Here is a 15,661-nt window from a genome sequence, read left to right as displayed (position 1 = left end):
AATATGCTTTCCTCAGGGAATATGTTTTCCCGACGAGACTAGGTATGACCTCCGGCCAAAAGTGTCCCATTTCCTGTCCGACCCTTTGGACCTTCTCCCGAACGCCTGGTTCTATGCACAGATGACATCCACGCTGATCTTCAAGTCTTTTTTCTCTTTTTGGTTCTTCTCAAATTCTTCCACTGATTACGCCTCGTACACGGCCTCTTGAGCTGCTCAACCCCGGCTGTCCTTAGGTAAACAATACAGGGCCCTGCTTCTTTGGCTCCGGCATCACGTCATTTTCAAACTGTCAACAAGTCAGCAAACTGTGTCATTAAATCTTGACGAGATGTGAGCAAAAATCCTTACCTCCAGGAAGCCGGTCGCGGCAATCAAGACCATGAAGCCCTCAGCCAACTCCTCGATATTCTCCTCCAACGCGCCCTGTCCCTCAACGGTGCCGATACCAGCGCTGCGCTTGAGAGTGTGTGTCACCAACATGCGATGCTCCGTCAGGAACCTACGTCCCTGTAGGACGTTGCTCGAGCCGCGGCTGACAATGGCGGCGCCGACCACCTGCGTGACCTTTGCGAGGAGCTCGTAGTGCTTCTCCAGTGCCTTGGGATTTGTCGGATCAATCTGGAGCTCCGGGTCCGCGGCGAATAGGCCCGATGCCTCGATGGATCGGAACAGGTTTGCGTGCAAGATGTACTTGGCACCCGATTTTGTCTGAGCGAGCTGCAACAGCAACGCAAACTTTGCGGCAATGTACGTCTCTTGCGCCGTGTTGCCGGTGTGAATGATCTCGTTCCAGTCCTGCAGAATGGTCCGCAGGGAGTCGACGAGAATTCCAATAAAGTTGAGTCGGTTGAGTGTTTCCACAATGTGCTGGTCATCTTCCTGTCGTCCGAGGTTGACCAACGCGTTGAGCAGGATAAAGGCAGCCGTCTGGCATGCCGCATCGCTTCCATACGCATCGTCGCAAATGACGTTGATAAGCCTCTCCCCGTACATCTGAATAGTCTTGTTCGTCTTCTGACGGCCGGCAACGAGGAGTCCCTGGTCTACCATGCCCGTCAAGTACCGGTAGCATATGCTGTAGTACACCGCTCTGAGGTCTGATGAACCGGTCCACTTGCCAATAGCCTGCAGGCATATTTGGAACAGCTGGTAAAGCTTGTCGCTTACCAGGCTGCCAATCGCCTGGCTCTCACGGTCAAGCGAAGGCTTCGCGGTCAAGTCAAGTCTGAAAAGAAGCACCCTGGCCAATTTAGCAAGCTCCATGGCCTCCTCTGGCCGCTCAAATGCAGAAGCCTCTAAGCCAGGCAGGATGGCCTGTAGCGCTTGCAAGTAGAAAGACGCTTCGGTGGTGCCCTTGAACTCGTTCGATGCAACCATGACGAGGAGCAGGCTTGTCCAGGTCTTGAGAACACCCAGGCCTTGCGACGCTATGCGCTTTTGCCGGTTGGAGAAGATGAGGTAGTCAATGATTGTCGCCTCTTCCCGTTCTAGAGTCGCAAAATCTTGTGCCGTGAGCACGACGCCGTCGTGTCTTCGTTCACTGCGCTTGAGTTGCAGAATTTCCTTTGCCCGTTCGACGTTGTATATGGGATTTCCGTGGTCGTCTTCTTCGAGGCATGAGCTGAGATCCAGGTCCTTGTAAAATTGTAGTGAAGGGAGTGTCTCGTCCCAAATGCCGTCTGGTAGTGAGAAGTCGTACAAATCAAAAATTGTGGGAATAGGCATGGGTTCGTTGTTCTCGCCCACAATCTGGCCGTTGAGAGCCTCAAAGATGCGTCGCTTGAGGGATGGCATTCGACTCTGCGAAATGCTGCATAGCTCCATCGAGATGTACTCCAAACTCATGCTGCGCAACGCAAGGAAGTCGATGAACGTCGGCGCTCCTTCCGTTATTGGGAATTGGGGCATGCTAATTTCGTGCTCTTCCCACAGGAGTTGAGGTTGGATTACTACCTCGCGCAGCAGGAAGTGGAACAAGATATCGTTATCTCGCAACTCGTCAATGATGAACGGAGCTGACAGCGGCGACGTCCACAATACGCGCAAAATACGCATGCATCTGCTCTTCAATGAAATGAGCCAGTGACGCATGCAAGTGGCATCACCGTGAGGGCTCTCGAGAAGAAGCCTCAACATGCTGTGAAAGAGCGAATCTCTTGCGGCAAAGGTGCCATCTGGCGCTATCGAGAGCGTGTCAACGCCACAGGTGAACCCGAGGAGAAGGTGAGCAATGGTAGGCTTATTGGGGCTTGCGGCCAAGCAGCTTGACAAGAACTCGAGTATGTAAGTCTTGGTGAGGTAGTTCGGTGATTCGGCTTGTCCGGCGAGGTCGAGTGGCGTCATCAGCTCCGCGGCGAGAGCCCGGGCAATGGCCTCGTGCTCTCCATTCGCTTCCAACGCGACGATGGCCTTGTTGCGGTGGCTCTTGCGGCCTGGCGTGGATGACCATGCAGAGGTGATCTTGAAAGATGCAGTCATCTTCTGCAGCAATCGCAGGCAAGACAAGGTCAACTCGGGATGGCCGAGACCACAGTAGTTCCCGAGGTCGACGACCAAGCTCAGATGACCAACCAAACCGTCCTCGAAGGAGGCGTATGCGGCGTTGGCCACAGGAGCCCGTCGGTGATTTGACTGCATTTTGATGATTGGGCGCACAAGATCAAGGAATGTTGCTTGAAGGTCCAACACTTTGGAAATGACTTCTACCGCTCTGAGGATGCCCAGAATAGTTGGTGATGTGGGCGCTGCATTGCCGACGTCTACTGCGTCTTGATGGATGGTCTGGGCGAGGGCAGCAATGACCTTGTCGTTGAACATCCACTCCATGACTCTAGCAAAGGGGTGGAGCTTGACGTAGGTCGCCAGGTCCGTTGCGGCCATTGCCGAGTCAATGGGAATGTTTGTCTCATTGGCGATGATGATGAGGTTTTCGTTGAATGTCGCCAAGCAGGTTGCTGCAAACTCGAGGCAGCTCAGGCGAAGCATCCTCAGTTGATTTACGTCGTTGACTTCGTTGGCCTTGTTTGCAAAAACCTTGCCCATGACAGTGTCGACGTAGACTTCGATACCCGGCATGCGATTCGCTGAGCCAAGGTTCTCAGGGAATGGCAAGCCATCATTGAGAGGGCTGCTGTCTTCCGGAGGCGAAATGAGCGCGATCAGCAGCTGAATGAAGGCGTGGGGTTCGTCGAAGCCGTGGCAAATGTCGTCGCTGACGGTGTCCATGGATACAATGGGAGAGCTCTGGGGCGATCGGTGCTGGCTTGGCGTCACAATGTAGGCACCGTTCATCCAGGCCTCCAGACACTGCCACATGATGTTGGCCTCTTCCTGGGTTTTCCGTGAAATAAGAGCGCGCAAGGCCATGAATGTGCCGGCCCGCAAATCCGCAGGGATCGGACTGCTTGCTAGCTGGAAGAGCATCTCGACGAGGTTGAAGCTGGGCTCCTTGAGGAGGAATTGTCTCGGGGCTTCGCTTTCGGACGCGAGCTTGGTAATGAGCCGCAAGTATGACTGCAACATCATGGTAGATTCAGGCTCTGCCTCGGCTTGGTCGCTGGTCGGTCTGCCGGGCCGGTATGTTGATGGCGCTTGGGGGGTCTGGGCCTTTTCTCTAATCTTGTTTGAGAAGAAGACAAGCTCTCTGAATATCTGGTGCCACGTGAGGGACTGTGATCGCCTCATCTTGCCAGACGCATGGTGGCCTTCGTCCAGAAGGAATTCGTGCGCGGCCGTCGCGCAATCCTCATTGCTTGAAATGGCCTGCAGCATCTCGCAGAACGAGCTGACTAGCGGCGTCGAGGCTCTCCGTGATGCCCAGTGCATGAATCCAGCCAAATTGCTATCGGGGTCTGACCAGAAGTTCATTGCGGCATCGGGACGGCCTTCGTACGCGTAGGCAATGATCACCAGGAAACGCTCCAGGTCGAGGTCCTGTTCGTGTGTCTGGCTTAGCTGACGCTGCTCGTCCTCTTCCACACGAAGCTTTCGCAGGACGTCAGGGAGATTTGAAATGAAGGCATCGACAAAGACCTCCAACTGAAGCATCAGGGACGACTGGAACTCCTCCGAGAAGGTGATGGAGTCTGAGATGAGCGGAGGCGCCTTTCGCTGGAGCCAGTTGCGCATCGTTATTCTTGATGGGTCGACCCACTCTGGCGTCTTGACGTCTGCGGCAATGGAGAGGATGAAGTCGAAAGCACCATCCTTCAGAGCCTCCAAGAATTGTTTGGATCTCTGTCTGTCCTCCTTGTCCAAATCAACACCTTCCAGGCCACCGAGGAGCGAGTCGTCCAGGTACCATCCGCTGTACTCTGATAGCCACCAAGTCTTGACAGCTGCTTGAAGATACACCAAGCGCCAAGGGGTCGTCTCATCGGCCTGTGGGCAGATGATCGGATTGAGTTGTCTCGCCATGTTCAGGCTCGAAACTCCTTCGGTCGAGCCATATAGTGTGATGTACGCACCCAATGCGGGGAACAAATGCGCTTCAGCCCATGTCAGCGGATGTAGTTCGTCCACAGAAGTCGTCGTACTTACCAAGAAGAATGTCGTACTTGTCCACGTTGCTCAATAGCTGCAGGAACGCCTTGAAGTCGCCAACTTCAGCATCCCTCTTTTCGATTGCGCGGCACAGGATCATTGAAAGAAGCTCGTGCTGCTGATAAAGGCTGACGCGGGAGAACTCAATCGTCTCCATCTCTTCGGGTACCTGACCACCTCTGCCATTGATCAGTACGGCTGCAGCCGTCAGTTTGTCGGCAATCTTCTGGAGCCACGTCCTAACATCCTGGATCGCCGACATGCACTTTGGAATCAGCCTCTTTTGCGAAGAGGCCGTCTCGCCTGGCAGGCTTTGAAAGACGGTCGCGGACAGATACATCTGCACACCATTGAGAATCTCGGGATCAACCTCGTCGTCGTCCAGCGCATCAATCTCAAACATGAGTCGAATACTGTCGAGAGTGTATCTTCGTTGTTGGTGAATCCTGATCAAAGCGCATTCGAGCAGCGGGCGAGCGATGGCGATGGGATCATCCTCGGAATCCAGTAGGCATCGCATGGCATCGATTTCGTTTATTTCGGCTTCGTCGGCGAGGCTGAGGACCAATTGCTGAAACTCGTCGTTGACGGCGTATTCCTCCTCGTCAATCACAACCTTGCCTGGCGCATGGAGCTGTGTCAGTGTACACGTTTGGACAGGGAAGCTACAGAGCTTCAAACCAACCTGACTTGATAGCCTGACGGCTCTTCTCATCTCTTGCAGGCCATTGCCATGTTTTTTCGAGCTCCCTTTCGAATATGGCTTGGATAACGGGGTTGTCCAAGGAGTCAACGCCTTCGGGACGACCATCGCGAATGGCAGCCAAGTCGCGGTGGAAAGCCTGCAAAGCTTCGAGGGTATTCGGTTCGGCCATTTTGAGGTGCTGGGCGCGCTATTGCATGGCCTCAAAAAGCTGTTTATGTCATGAGATGAGGGGAGGCCGCGAAGCTGTCGCGTTGGCGAAAGGCGACCGGATCTGCTCGTTTGTTCGGTCGTGAATGGTCTGCGCGGGCGACGCTTTTCGAGATGCCGGGAATTTTAGTGTGGAGCTCAGCAGCGACGAGAGGTGCTTGTCCTTCAACCTTGGAAGTGTGGCTTGCCGCAGGCGCGTGGATGGTCGATGCTGTCAGTGTCCATGGTGGTGGGTGCCTGGGCTTCCAGTGTCCAATTGGGTGCATTGGCGGTTGCTGTGTCGAGAAAAATTCGCGGCCCACCCAGATGTTCCGCGCCGAAGTCAACAAGAGACGTACCTGACCTATTCGCCTTGGGTAGGTGGTGAAACTTTCTGCCGTAATTTACTTGCAATTGGGCAGGGGCGACCTAGGGAAAGTCGCCAGCTGAAGGACGGAAGGTAGGTACCTGAGGAGCTCTCCAGGTACTGTAGGAATCTATCTATGAAGGAGCTTCGTTGCAGGCTATGAAGTGCCGCGTCTTACCGAATGATTTTCTGGAAGCTCATCAAGTGTCGTACCTGAGCTTTGCGCGGCACATTGGAATTTTTTGACAAGTCAGCCGCATGCCAGCAAATGATCACCTCGTGGCATCATTGTGACTTGTGAGGTGCCAGTACTGCACTTGAATTTCCGTCGCGACTATCCGTAGGTACTTAATACTACAATCACCACGCTTACGCCTGCCTCAACAGCACCCTCATGACATTCAACACCGGAAGGTGCACTCCAAGCTTTTTTCCAGCAGGCAGGAAGGTACATTCACTACAATCTCGCCTTCCCTCGCTCTCTGCCCTCTTATAATCCCGTGTCCGAGCCCATCAACTCCGTTGCATTCGTTTGCGAATAGTTGTTCACTGACGAGGCCATAGGACGATGGCATATAACAACAATGGCGCCTCCAAAGATCAAGACGGGGGACGTTACCGTTAACGATGCGCTGGGTTAGTAACACTGCTGCCATTTGATTTCACAGCTGACAACGCAGCAGATCTAATCGATGGGGGCAACCTCAGAGAGCGTTCCTCGGGTTTGGATGGTGAGTCTCTGGCGTCAGTGGCCTGCTCAGGGATATTGACCATAGGGCAGACCTGATCTATCTCCTGGACAAAAAGGGCAAATCGGCCAGTTTATCCACCCTTCGCGACAAGCACTACCATCGCATACTTGAGATTCTCTTCAAATGCGCCATCAGCGAGAAGAAGACCTACGCCGGGGGCAAGCGGACAACGGCTGCAGGAGCGGGAGGCAGATTGGGCAAATGCGCCGAGGCCCTTCGGCTTGCCGTCGGCCACGGAGCTTCTGCCAGCAAGCTCAAGAGAAAGACGATGCTTGCTCTCATCGACCACGTCACCCAGGCTCTACCCTGCCCACCTGGATCCGGGGACGGGCCGTACGTGGAGCCACTGTTGAAAGACTATGTCAGATCCATCCTCGCCCTGCTCTCCCATCAGGCGAATGTCGAGCAGCTTGCTACACTGGATGCGACCGGATGGAAGAGCTGTGTCGATTTCTGCGTCGATGCCGTGCGGGTTTATCTCGATCATGCTGACAGAGACTCCGGCTCACGGGGATCTCCAGCACCGGGCACGGCGTCTTTGGGATTCTCTACTGGAAGAAGCACCAATGCTAGCCAGAGGGTGACGGGTCAAATCCATCGCGGTACCGTACAGGACCTCGTTCATTGCATCCACCTCCTCGTCTGCCCGCCAAACGCGCCGCTTCACGAAAGATCCATTGATCTATCTGAGACGATCATCCAGGTACTACAGCTACGCCACCTTGGGTTGAGCCAAGTGATTCAGCTGAGCTTTGCTTCAATCACCAAAGTCTTTCTCGAGATTCAAGCAAACGACATCTCTCGGTCTGCCAGCTTGGCCAGAGACCTTGTGCCATTGATCAGTCATTGGTGGCAGGCGCGAACAGCATCTCAAGATGGGATGCTCAATTCAATCCGGGACGAGATGCTGAAAACCATGTTGATCATCCACCTCCATCTTGAGCGTCTTGTATGTCTCGAGGGTGACGATACAGCCCGCAAAGAGATAATAGCACTCGCCGATTCTCTATGGCTGGAATACTCGCGGCGAACCAAACATTCTCAGCTTCAACTCGACGATCTCACATTCGCCCCCCAGAGGTTGCCCGAGGACTACTTCACGCTAGAGCTCTTCGGCCTTCGTATACACAACCGGGAGGGAGAGCGAGGATGGGTTTTGTGTCAAAACCTCGCCATCTTGGAGCGAATCATTTGGAAGAGCCGCAACAAGGATATATCACAGTCCCCAGAGGAGCAACCGCGGAAAAAGCGCAAGACACACGCTGCAGCGACGCGTTTGCAGGAAAAGCTGCAGTCGCCCAACTCGGTAGCACGGATACTCGCCTTGCAGCTCGTGCCTTTCCTTCTTCAATTAAACACTTTCTCTGTGGCTGAAGTGTCGGATCTTGTTATTGATCTCGCTGGCCTTGCTGGCGATAAGGACTCCACGGTAGTGTCCTGGGCTATGCTCGCTTGCTCCAGGTAAGGCGCCTCTAAACTGTGTACAACTAGCTAAAGCTAAGAACGCGAAGCTCCGCAATATCACAGGTCAAGTCGGCCGATAATTCAGACTCATGGAGACAGCTATGGCAAGTAGCTTCTCGAGCAGTCGGTCTTCCTAATACCAGTCGTGCCGCCAGCGTACTCTTGCACACTGTCCTTGATAGAAACCTTGTACTTTACCACGATGTTTCCGATGCCATCAACAGCATTGTCACGACTGCCGACACCAACGGCCCAGCCCTCTTGGTGGACTCTTCCATTACCCTCATGTTTCATTTACGGTCTCTCAGAAACGTCAAGCTGCCCAACGCAAGCCAGTCCACAAATCATCACGTTATTCGATGGATATTCCAGAGATGGAATCCAGGTACGTCGTTCTACAAGTCGAAGCTATTCACCAATCTAACCCTTTTCAAGCCGACTGGAGCTATGCTCGCGACTGCTCTATCCACGCTCCGATTGATGAACTTGCCAACCTGATCCGGGCTTGCTGTGGCGCAAGGGTTTTGACACCGACACCTTTGACAGTGACCGGAGGGTCCATTTGCGAGGTGTGGAAGACACAGTACCACACAGCAGTCCTAACACGATATCTCCTGCTGCTGGATGCACCACCAGCATCGAAGCCACGTACCCTCCTGGGCTGTCGTTCAAGCACTTCGGAATCAGTCCAGGCCAACGATGCCTCTTTTCATGCTTCGAAGAGACTAGTATTGGAGCTCCTATTTCCAAAGGTTGAGGAGTTGCAGGACCTCTGTGACTCGTGGGCGAGAAAGGGGTCAGAGGGGGGCGCTCCCATGTCTTCAGACCGACTTCACAGTCTCTTCTCTGCGAATATCACAGGTATCCTCCTTGCCAGCCAGCTTGTCGACTTGAACTCGGGTCAGTCACGAGATATCGAAAGTCTGCTGGCCAAGCTTTCCGAGGCCAGCATAAGTGCTGCTTCGAACTCGAGTGACAACACAAGTTTCGAGCTTCTGTTGAGAACAATACGACCGGTGCTTCCGTCACTTAACACAGCGGGCATCAACAGCCTTGAAGAAGATGCCCCACTGTTGAGGTTGATCTCGACACTGACAGCAACCGTGGAAGAGAGATCCTTGCGGCAATCCTCGGGACAGGACCAAGATCTTATGGATGTGGACGATGATTTCGACTCACAGGAGAGCAGCGTCAGCGTTACGCTATCCGAAGTCTCCCGCTCGAACATATCCATAAGTCTGAATGGGGAAGCATTCATACATGAAACTATCCAACGTCTATACCATTGTGCATCGATACATAAAGACAATGGGAAGGCATTCATGGAACAGCTTCTGTCGCTCCCTGACAAGGAGTTCATGTTGTGTAGCACCTTCACATCAGAGCTCTTCGAGTCTGACTTGCCGATCAGTGAAGAAGATGCGATCGGTGTCGTTGAAAGAACAGGCGACATCATGGGTGAGCCCGAATACTCTTGTTGCGAAGTAGCGCACTCGACCAGCTTGAGGATTCTGCAAAGCCTCATGCCGGTCTATAAGGACGACCAACAGCCCGTGGCCAAAATGTTCGGCGACTTGTACCATCACTTTGTCAGCAAATATCTGCCCAATAACCTCCTTTCCCCATTGTCGCAGATGTCTCTCTCGAGCTTGCTGCTTGCGCTTTTGAGGACCAACCCACAGTATGGCAGCAATCTCGGCTTAGACTCTTGTCGAACGACTTTACTGTCCATCATGCAAAGCGGCACGTTGCCCGTCAAGTTCTTCATCGGGTCCGCTTTGCCGGACGTATTCGGCTCCTACGTACTCAAGATGCATGACGATATCTTTCTTGACGTTCTGAACAGTCTTCCTACCAACTCCCAAGACCTCGAAGGCATCGCGTTCCGCCTTTTTGTGCTGTCCCAGCTCGCATGCCGCTGGCCAACCCTGCTCAGAAGATGCACGTATCACATCTTCGAGACGCCGGGGAATATCATGCAGTCCAGTCAGTATGCCAAACGATGCCTGGAAACGGTTTCGGAAGCCCTTTGTCTGTCGTCTTCTCAGGAGTTATTCAGAATATTCAGCCCCCAGCTGCTATACACATGGCTTGCGTCCCCCGAAAACGACGAGAACGGCCCAGCCATCAACAAAATCGAGGACATACCATATGAGATTTTTGGCTTCCCAACTCTTGATGGCCTTCTACAGGAAGCGCAGACCGAGACGACAGCGTTGCAGATAATGCGACGTCGCTACAAAGACGTCGAGTCTCTTTCCCAGCGCCTGGGTACCTCCCTGGTCGACATGGTGACGCAAGGATTCACAAAGATCATGGCATACACGATCGCACATGAGCTCAGCACGCCCACCTCTAAAGGCGAAAAAGTCGAAACCGGCGAGACGTGGGTGCGGACGCTTTTGGGTAACGAACCATTCCTCGATCAAATTTATTTGAATTTTGCCGACATTGTCGCCCTGTTGCTGGATCTTTTCGACCAAGAAGACCCCATCGAGAAGCATCTCTCTAGAGACAAGAGCTTTGAATACGCCTGTGAGGCACTGGACGAGATGAAGCATTTCTCTCAGTCGACAACCGCCCTACCGCCTAATCAACAACCCATGTTCAGGGCCAAATACCTCACCAGAGAGCTGTTTCATGTGTGTCGCCTTACGGAGTACGAGCTACAAGAGCTATGGACACCGGCTTTGGTCGTCTCGGTCGCCCGGAGAATTTTCAATACTGTCCACCCTGCCTTGGGCTCGTTTCACGCCTGCTCCGTGCTGCGCAAGGTCAGAGTTTTGATTGCTCTTGCCGGCCCTGGTGCGTTGGAAGCTTATCCTCTGGAAATGCTACTTTCGTCCGTCCGGCCGTTCATTGTGGACTCGGAATGTGCCGACGATGCACTTGGTGTGAGTCGGTATCTCATCACGAAAGGGGCTTACCATCTCGAGCAAACCCCGACCTTTCTCGCTGGTTACGCCTTGTCTACTCTAGCATCTCTCAGAGTTTTCCTCGAGTCCACTCAGTCAAGTACAACCCAAGAAAGTCAATTCAAGGCGACCATGAGCAAAGCCCAGACTTTCCACTCATGGTTTAGTTCCTATCTCACTGGCTACGACTCGAACAATTTTGCCGATGAGCAGCAACGGGAGGCATTCCGACTGATTACCCAGTCTGCATCCAAAATTCGATCTTCAGGAAACGCCGAGAAGGGCACGCACGAGAGCACTCTGCTGATGGAGATTCTCAGGGATGGCGAACGCGAGTCGAAGCTTCTGAACGAGGCAGCTCGTGATCTAGCACTCGGTTTATTGTGTGGAGATTTCGCTGTGCCCACCACAGGTCGTCAAGATGTGATTTCCGACGACGACGAGGCCCTGCGGCACACCGGACTTGTGTGGAAGAGCTGCAATGCGTTAGCTCTCAGTGACGAATATCTCGCCTGGGCAGGCCGCGTTATGGGCAGATCTTTCGCCGCTTCAGGAGAAATTCAAGCCGAACTTCTGGAAGAGTCCGAGCTATCAAAGTACAGCAGAATTGCACCAGGAGCTAATGACTCCGAGAAGGGACTGCTGAGTTTACTGCAACAACTTACTCAGAGCAAAGAATCTGCCATCGGAGGCTTGGCCGAATCGGCTTTGAGGGCAGTCGTATCAGAAGCAGCAGCGCAGGAGGACGGCGCGTTAGTCTCTGCCGCCCAGCAGACCTTGACAGAATCCTTGTACTTGGCCTCCGCTTGGGCTCAATATCGCACGCCTCCTTCCGACTTTGTCCTGTCCCCGATTGTTCCTGATTCGCAGGTCTTCTTCCGGCATCATGTGGAGAGTTCTGATTGGGTTCAACAGCTCGCTGTTTACCTTTCGCAGTCGGTTTCCGAGTACATTGTCCTAAGCGCGCTGGTGCCAATTCTCAAGAACGTCAAGGGTTTTGCCCAAGATGCATTTCCATTCATCGTCCACCTGGCCTTATACAGTCAACTGGATAAGCAACCCCACATCAAGCGCAACTTGTCGGAAGCCGCCAAAGAGTGGCTGAAGATCGAGGATGATGCTGCGCGGACGAACCAGAAGCAGCTGATCAACACAATACTATACCTCAGAACACAGTCCATTCCTCAGGAGACATCCATCGCAGACCGGGTATTGTGGCTCGATGTCGACTTCGCTGCCGCTGCCGCTGCCGCCTCGCGTTGCGGTATGTATAAGACCGCCTTGCTGTTCACGGAGGTTGCCGCCTCTCAGACAGTTCGCTCGTCTAGGCGATCGTCTGCGATCCGTGAGAACGATTCCACTGAAGTCCTTCTTTCGATTTTTGAGAACATTGACGATCCTGATGCGTACTATGGCCTCCCACAGTCCGCTGATTTATCAAGTGTATTGGCTCGATTGGACTACGAGAAGGACGGCTCCAAGACCTTGCTTTTCCGAGGAGCCCAGTACGACGAACACATCCTGACAAGAGACCCCGCATCACAGGTGGATAGCCAATGTCTTGTCAGAGCTCTCGGCACTTTGGGTCTGGCGGGTCTCTCTCATTCCTTGTTACAGACGAAACAGAGCCACGACGGAGATGAAGCATCCTTGGAGGACACTTTCCAGACAGCACGCCGACTGGAGCTATGGAATCTCCCTGTCCCATCAACCGCCGAAAATTGTGCCGTAACCATTTACAAGGCGTATCAGAATGTCCAACAAGCCACTGACACGCTTTCTGTGCGCAATGCCATCTGTGCCGGCTTCAGCCAGACCATGCGCAGTCTTGTCAATCGTGGCCTGAATGCAGCCAGCCTTCGGCAGCATCTCGGCGCTCTCGCAGTCTTGACCGAGCTTGATGATATTGCCAACGTGGCTGACTTTTCTGAGCTGGAGAGCATGCTTGGCAAGTTCGAACGACATGGCCAGTGGATGAGGCGCGGAAGGTATGTAAAACCTTGGGTCCCCCCCCCCCTATATTTCTTCATCCTCCTACATTGCCTCTATTGCCTTCACCATTGCCTTTTCTGCTCGGATCTCCGATCTCCCGCTGCCTCTGCTCACTGAATATACCTGCGCGAAAACGGTCAAACTGACAAACCATAGGTACGAAGATGTCAGCCACCTACTTTCTTGCAGACGGACATCATTGAGCTTGATCAGACAGAAGCCCAAGCTTCGCGCCCAGGCCTTGACAACAGTCGAGGCCAGACAAATCGAGATCCGATGCATGCTGATGTCCTCGGGGATATACCGCTTCCATCAGGCAACGCAAGAGTGTCTGAAACTCGCCACGTCACTTGTCGGCTTGATCGGTACATGCGACGAGTTAGGCGTTAAGGTGGATGCCGCCATCAACATTGAGACAGCCAACTCACTGTGGGACCACGGGGAAATGATCCCCTCCATTCGCATATTGCAAAGTATCGATAGCGACTCGTCCCTCAAGAAGCAGACAATTCCAGTGAGCCGCTCAGATCTCCTGTCGAAAATTGGCTACCAGGTGTCGGTAGCCAAATTAGAGAACCCTCATGACATCCAGAAAAACTACCTCGAACCCGCTCTCAAAGATCTCAAAGGGAACAGCCAGGGACAGCAAGCTGGACATGTCTACCATCAGTTCGCCATGTTCTGTGACGAGCAGTTGCAAGACCAAGACAGTTTGAAGGATCTTGCCAGGCTGCAGACCCTGCGGGAGGGCAAGAGTGACGAAGTCTCTCAACTTCAGGACCTCATATCGAGCACCCGCGATCCCCATCTCAAACAAAGATACCAGGGTCACTTGAATCGCGCTCGACTATGGCTAGGACTGGACGAGCAGAAGCTCCGTCGCATGGAGCAGACGAGAGGCGAATTTGTGCGGCTCAGCCTGGAAAACTATCTCCTTTCACTGACCGCCTCTGATGAGCATAATAACGATGCGTTACGTTTCACAGCTCTCTGGCTGGAGCGTTCCGAGGAGCCAGAGACCAACGAGGCCGTCAAGAAACACCTCGACAAGACGCCCACGAGAAAGTTTGCAACGCTGATGAACCAGCTGTCTTCTAGACTACAGGATCAGCCGAGCTCGCCTTTCCAGAAGCTCCTGATTCAGCTCGTCTACAAAATTTGTCTGCAGCATCCATACCATGGCATGTACCAGATCTGGTCAGGCACAAAGGTGAAGACCCGCAAAGAGGATCAAGTGGCAGTCCTAAGACTCAAAGCCACGGAGAAGGTGGCATCGCTGCTGCAGTCTGCCAAGCCTGTCGCGGCAATCTGGCAAGCGATCGATAGGACGAGCTCTTACTACCATCGCCTGGCTGTCGACCGAGATTCTAACAAGTTCAAGGCTGGACAAAAGATGGCGCTCAAGGACGTTCACTCGGCCCAATCGCTTCAAAATGCGCTGGCCAAGTACAAGATCCCGCCTCCGACCATGCAGCTCGAGGTGTCAGCGACCATGGACTACTCGAATGTCCCCATCATCTCAAAGTTAGACCCGCAGATGTCGATTGCGTCTGGAGTCAGCGCGCCAAAGATCATTACGGCAGTCGGGAGTGATGGCAAGAAATACCGACAACTTGTCAAGGGCGGCAACGACGATCTCCGTCAAGACGCCATCATGGAGCAGGTCTTTGCGGCCGTTTCGGATCTTCTCAAACTGCATCGCTCGGCACAGCAGAGAAACCTTGGGATCCGCACGTACAAGGTCCTTCCTCTCACATCGGCATCTGGGCTGATCGAGTTTGTCCCCAATACCATTCCATTGCACGATTTTCTTATGCCAGCCCACGAGAGGTACTTTCCCAAGGACCTCAAAGGCTCTCAATGCAGGAAAGACATTTCGAATGCGCAAGGCAAGACTGTCGAGCATCGGATTACCGCTTATAGGAAGGTCATAGACAAGTTCCATCCCGTGATGAAATACTTCTTCATGGAGAATTTTGTCGATCCTGACGAGTGGTTTGCCAAGCGCCTCGCATACACGCGTACAACTGCAGCTATTTCAATGCTTGGCCACGTGCTCGGTCTCGGCGACAGGCACGGCCACAACATTCTGCTAGATAGCAAGACGGGGGAGGTCGTGCATATCGATCTTGGTGTCGCATTCGAGATGGGTCGCATCCTTCCCGTGCCAGAACTCGTCCCGTTCCGGCTGACACGAGACATTGTGGACGGAATGGGCATCACTGGGACTGAGGGCGTCTTCCGGCGCTGCTGCGAGTTCACACTACACGCCTTGCGGGAGGAGACATACTCGATCATGACGATACTCGACGTCCTTCGTTACGATCCTTTGTACTCATGGTCCATTTCTCCAGTCCGACTGGCAAAACTACAGAGAGAAGTACAAGGAGACGATTACAACAGGGACGACGACGAAGGTGATGAAGACGGTGGTGGTAAGGGTAAGAAGGGGCAGCAGGTCAACGAGCCGTCGGAGGCTAACCGGGCTTTGGAGGTGGTACGAGGGAAGCTGTCAACGACGTTGAGCGTAACAGCGACGGTCAACGACCTGATTAACCAAGCGACTGACATAAGTAATCTTGCCGTCCTCTACTCGGGATGGGCAGCGTATGCATAGATAATGAAATCGAAGAGGCGATCACGCCTGCGCCTCTACATCTCTGTGCCTGTTCAAGAGCAAGAAGAGGGGTGCATAAAGACTGACACAAATGGTATCCGAAAAGTACGCTATCGT

The 15,661-nt window shown here is 53.4% G+C and overlaps 2 protein-coding genes across 2 annotated transcripts; one reads left to right on the top strand and one right to left on the bottom strand.

Annotated features, from left to right (window-relative positions):
• Window positions 1-85: 85 nt before the first annotated feature.
• On the bottom strand, window positions 86-5,770 carry HER10_EVM0006166 (uncharacterized protein). The gene is made up of 4 exons (XM_035475759.1): window positions 5,231-5,770; window positions 4,543-5,166; window positions 352-4,490; window positions 86-289 (listed from the first exon to the last, which is right to left on the bottom strand). The coding sequence occupies exons 1-4, from the start codon at window positions 5,418-5,420 to the stop codon at window positions 233-235; spliced, it is 5,010 nt and encodes a 1,669-aa protein (XP_035336101.1). The 5' UTR covers window positions 5,421-5,770; the 3' UTR covers window positions 86-232.
• Window positions 5,771-6,388: 618 nt separating this feature from the next.
• Window positions 6,389-15,544, top strand: HER10_EVM0001788 (phosphatidylinositol 3; the record flags this gene model as incomplete). The annotated part of the gene is made up of 7 exons (XM_035471523.1): window positions 6,389-6,440; window positions 6,488-6,535; window positions 6,586-6,620; window positions 6,669-8,017; window positions 8,068-8,405; window positions 8,456-12,923; window positions 13,084-15,544. The coding sequence occupies 7 exons, from the start codon at window positions 6,389-6,391 to the stop codon at window positions 15,542-15,544; spliced, it is 8,751 nt and encodes a 2,916-aa protein (XP_035335688.1).
• Window positions 15,545-15,661: the final 117 nt, after the last annotated feature.

The sequence above is a fragment of the Colletotrichum scovillei genome (assembly GCF_011075155.1).
Source record: "Colletotrichum scovillei strain TJNH1 chromosome Unknown Contig00003, whole genome shotgun sequence".
Classification (NCBI taxonomy): domain Eukaryota; kingdom Fungi; phylum Ascomycota; class Sordariomycetes; order Glomerellales; family Glomerellaceae; genus Colletotrichum; species Colletotrichum scovillei.
Note: the sequence above shows the minus strand (reverse complement) of the source record. Positions and strands in the feature narration are given on the sequence as shown.

What these genes read in the sequence shown, in the direction of transcription:
- HER10_EVM0006166 (XM_035475759.1), bottom strand. Translation starts at nt 5,420, where the DNA reads ATGGCCGAACCGAATACCCTCGAAGCTTTGCAGGCTTTCCACCGCGAC. An exon ending in CAAGTACGACATTCTTCTTG is followed by an intron (nt 4,491 to 4,542) that starts GTAAGTACGACG and finishes CATGGGCTGAAG; the next exon opens with CGCATTTGTTCCCCGCATTG. An exon ending in CCGCGACCGGCTTCCTGGAG is followed by an intron (nt 290 to 351) that starts GTAAGGATTTTT and finishes ACTTGTTGACAG; the next exon opens with TTTGAAAATGACGTGATGCC.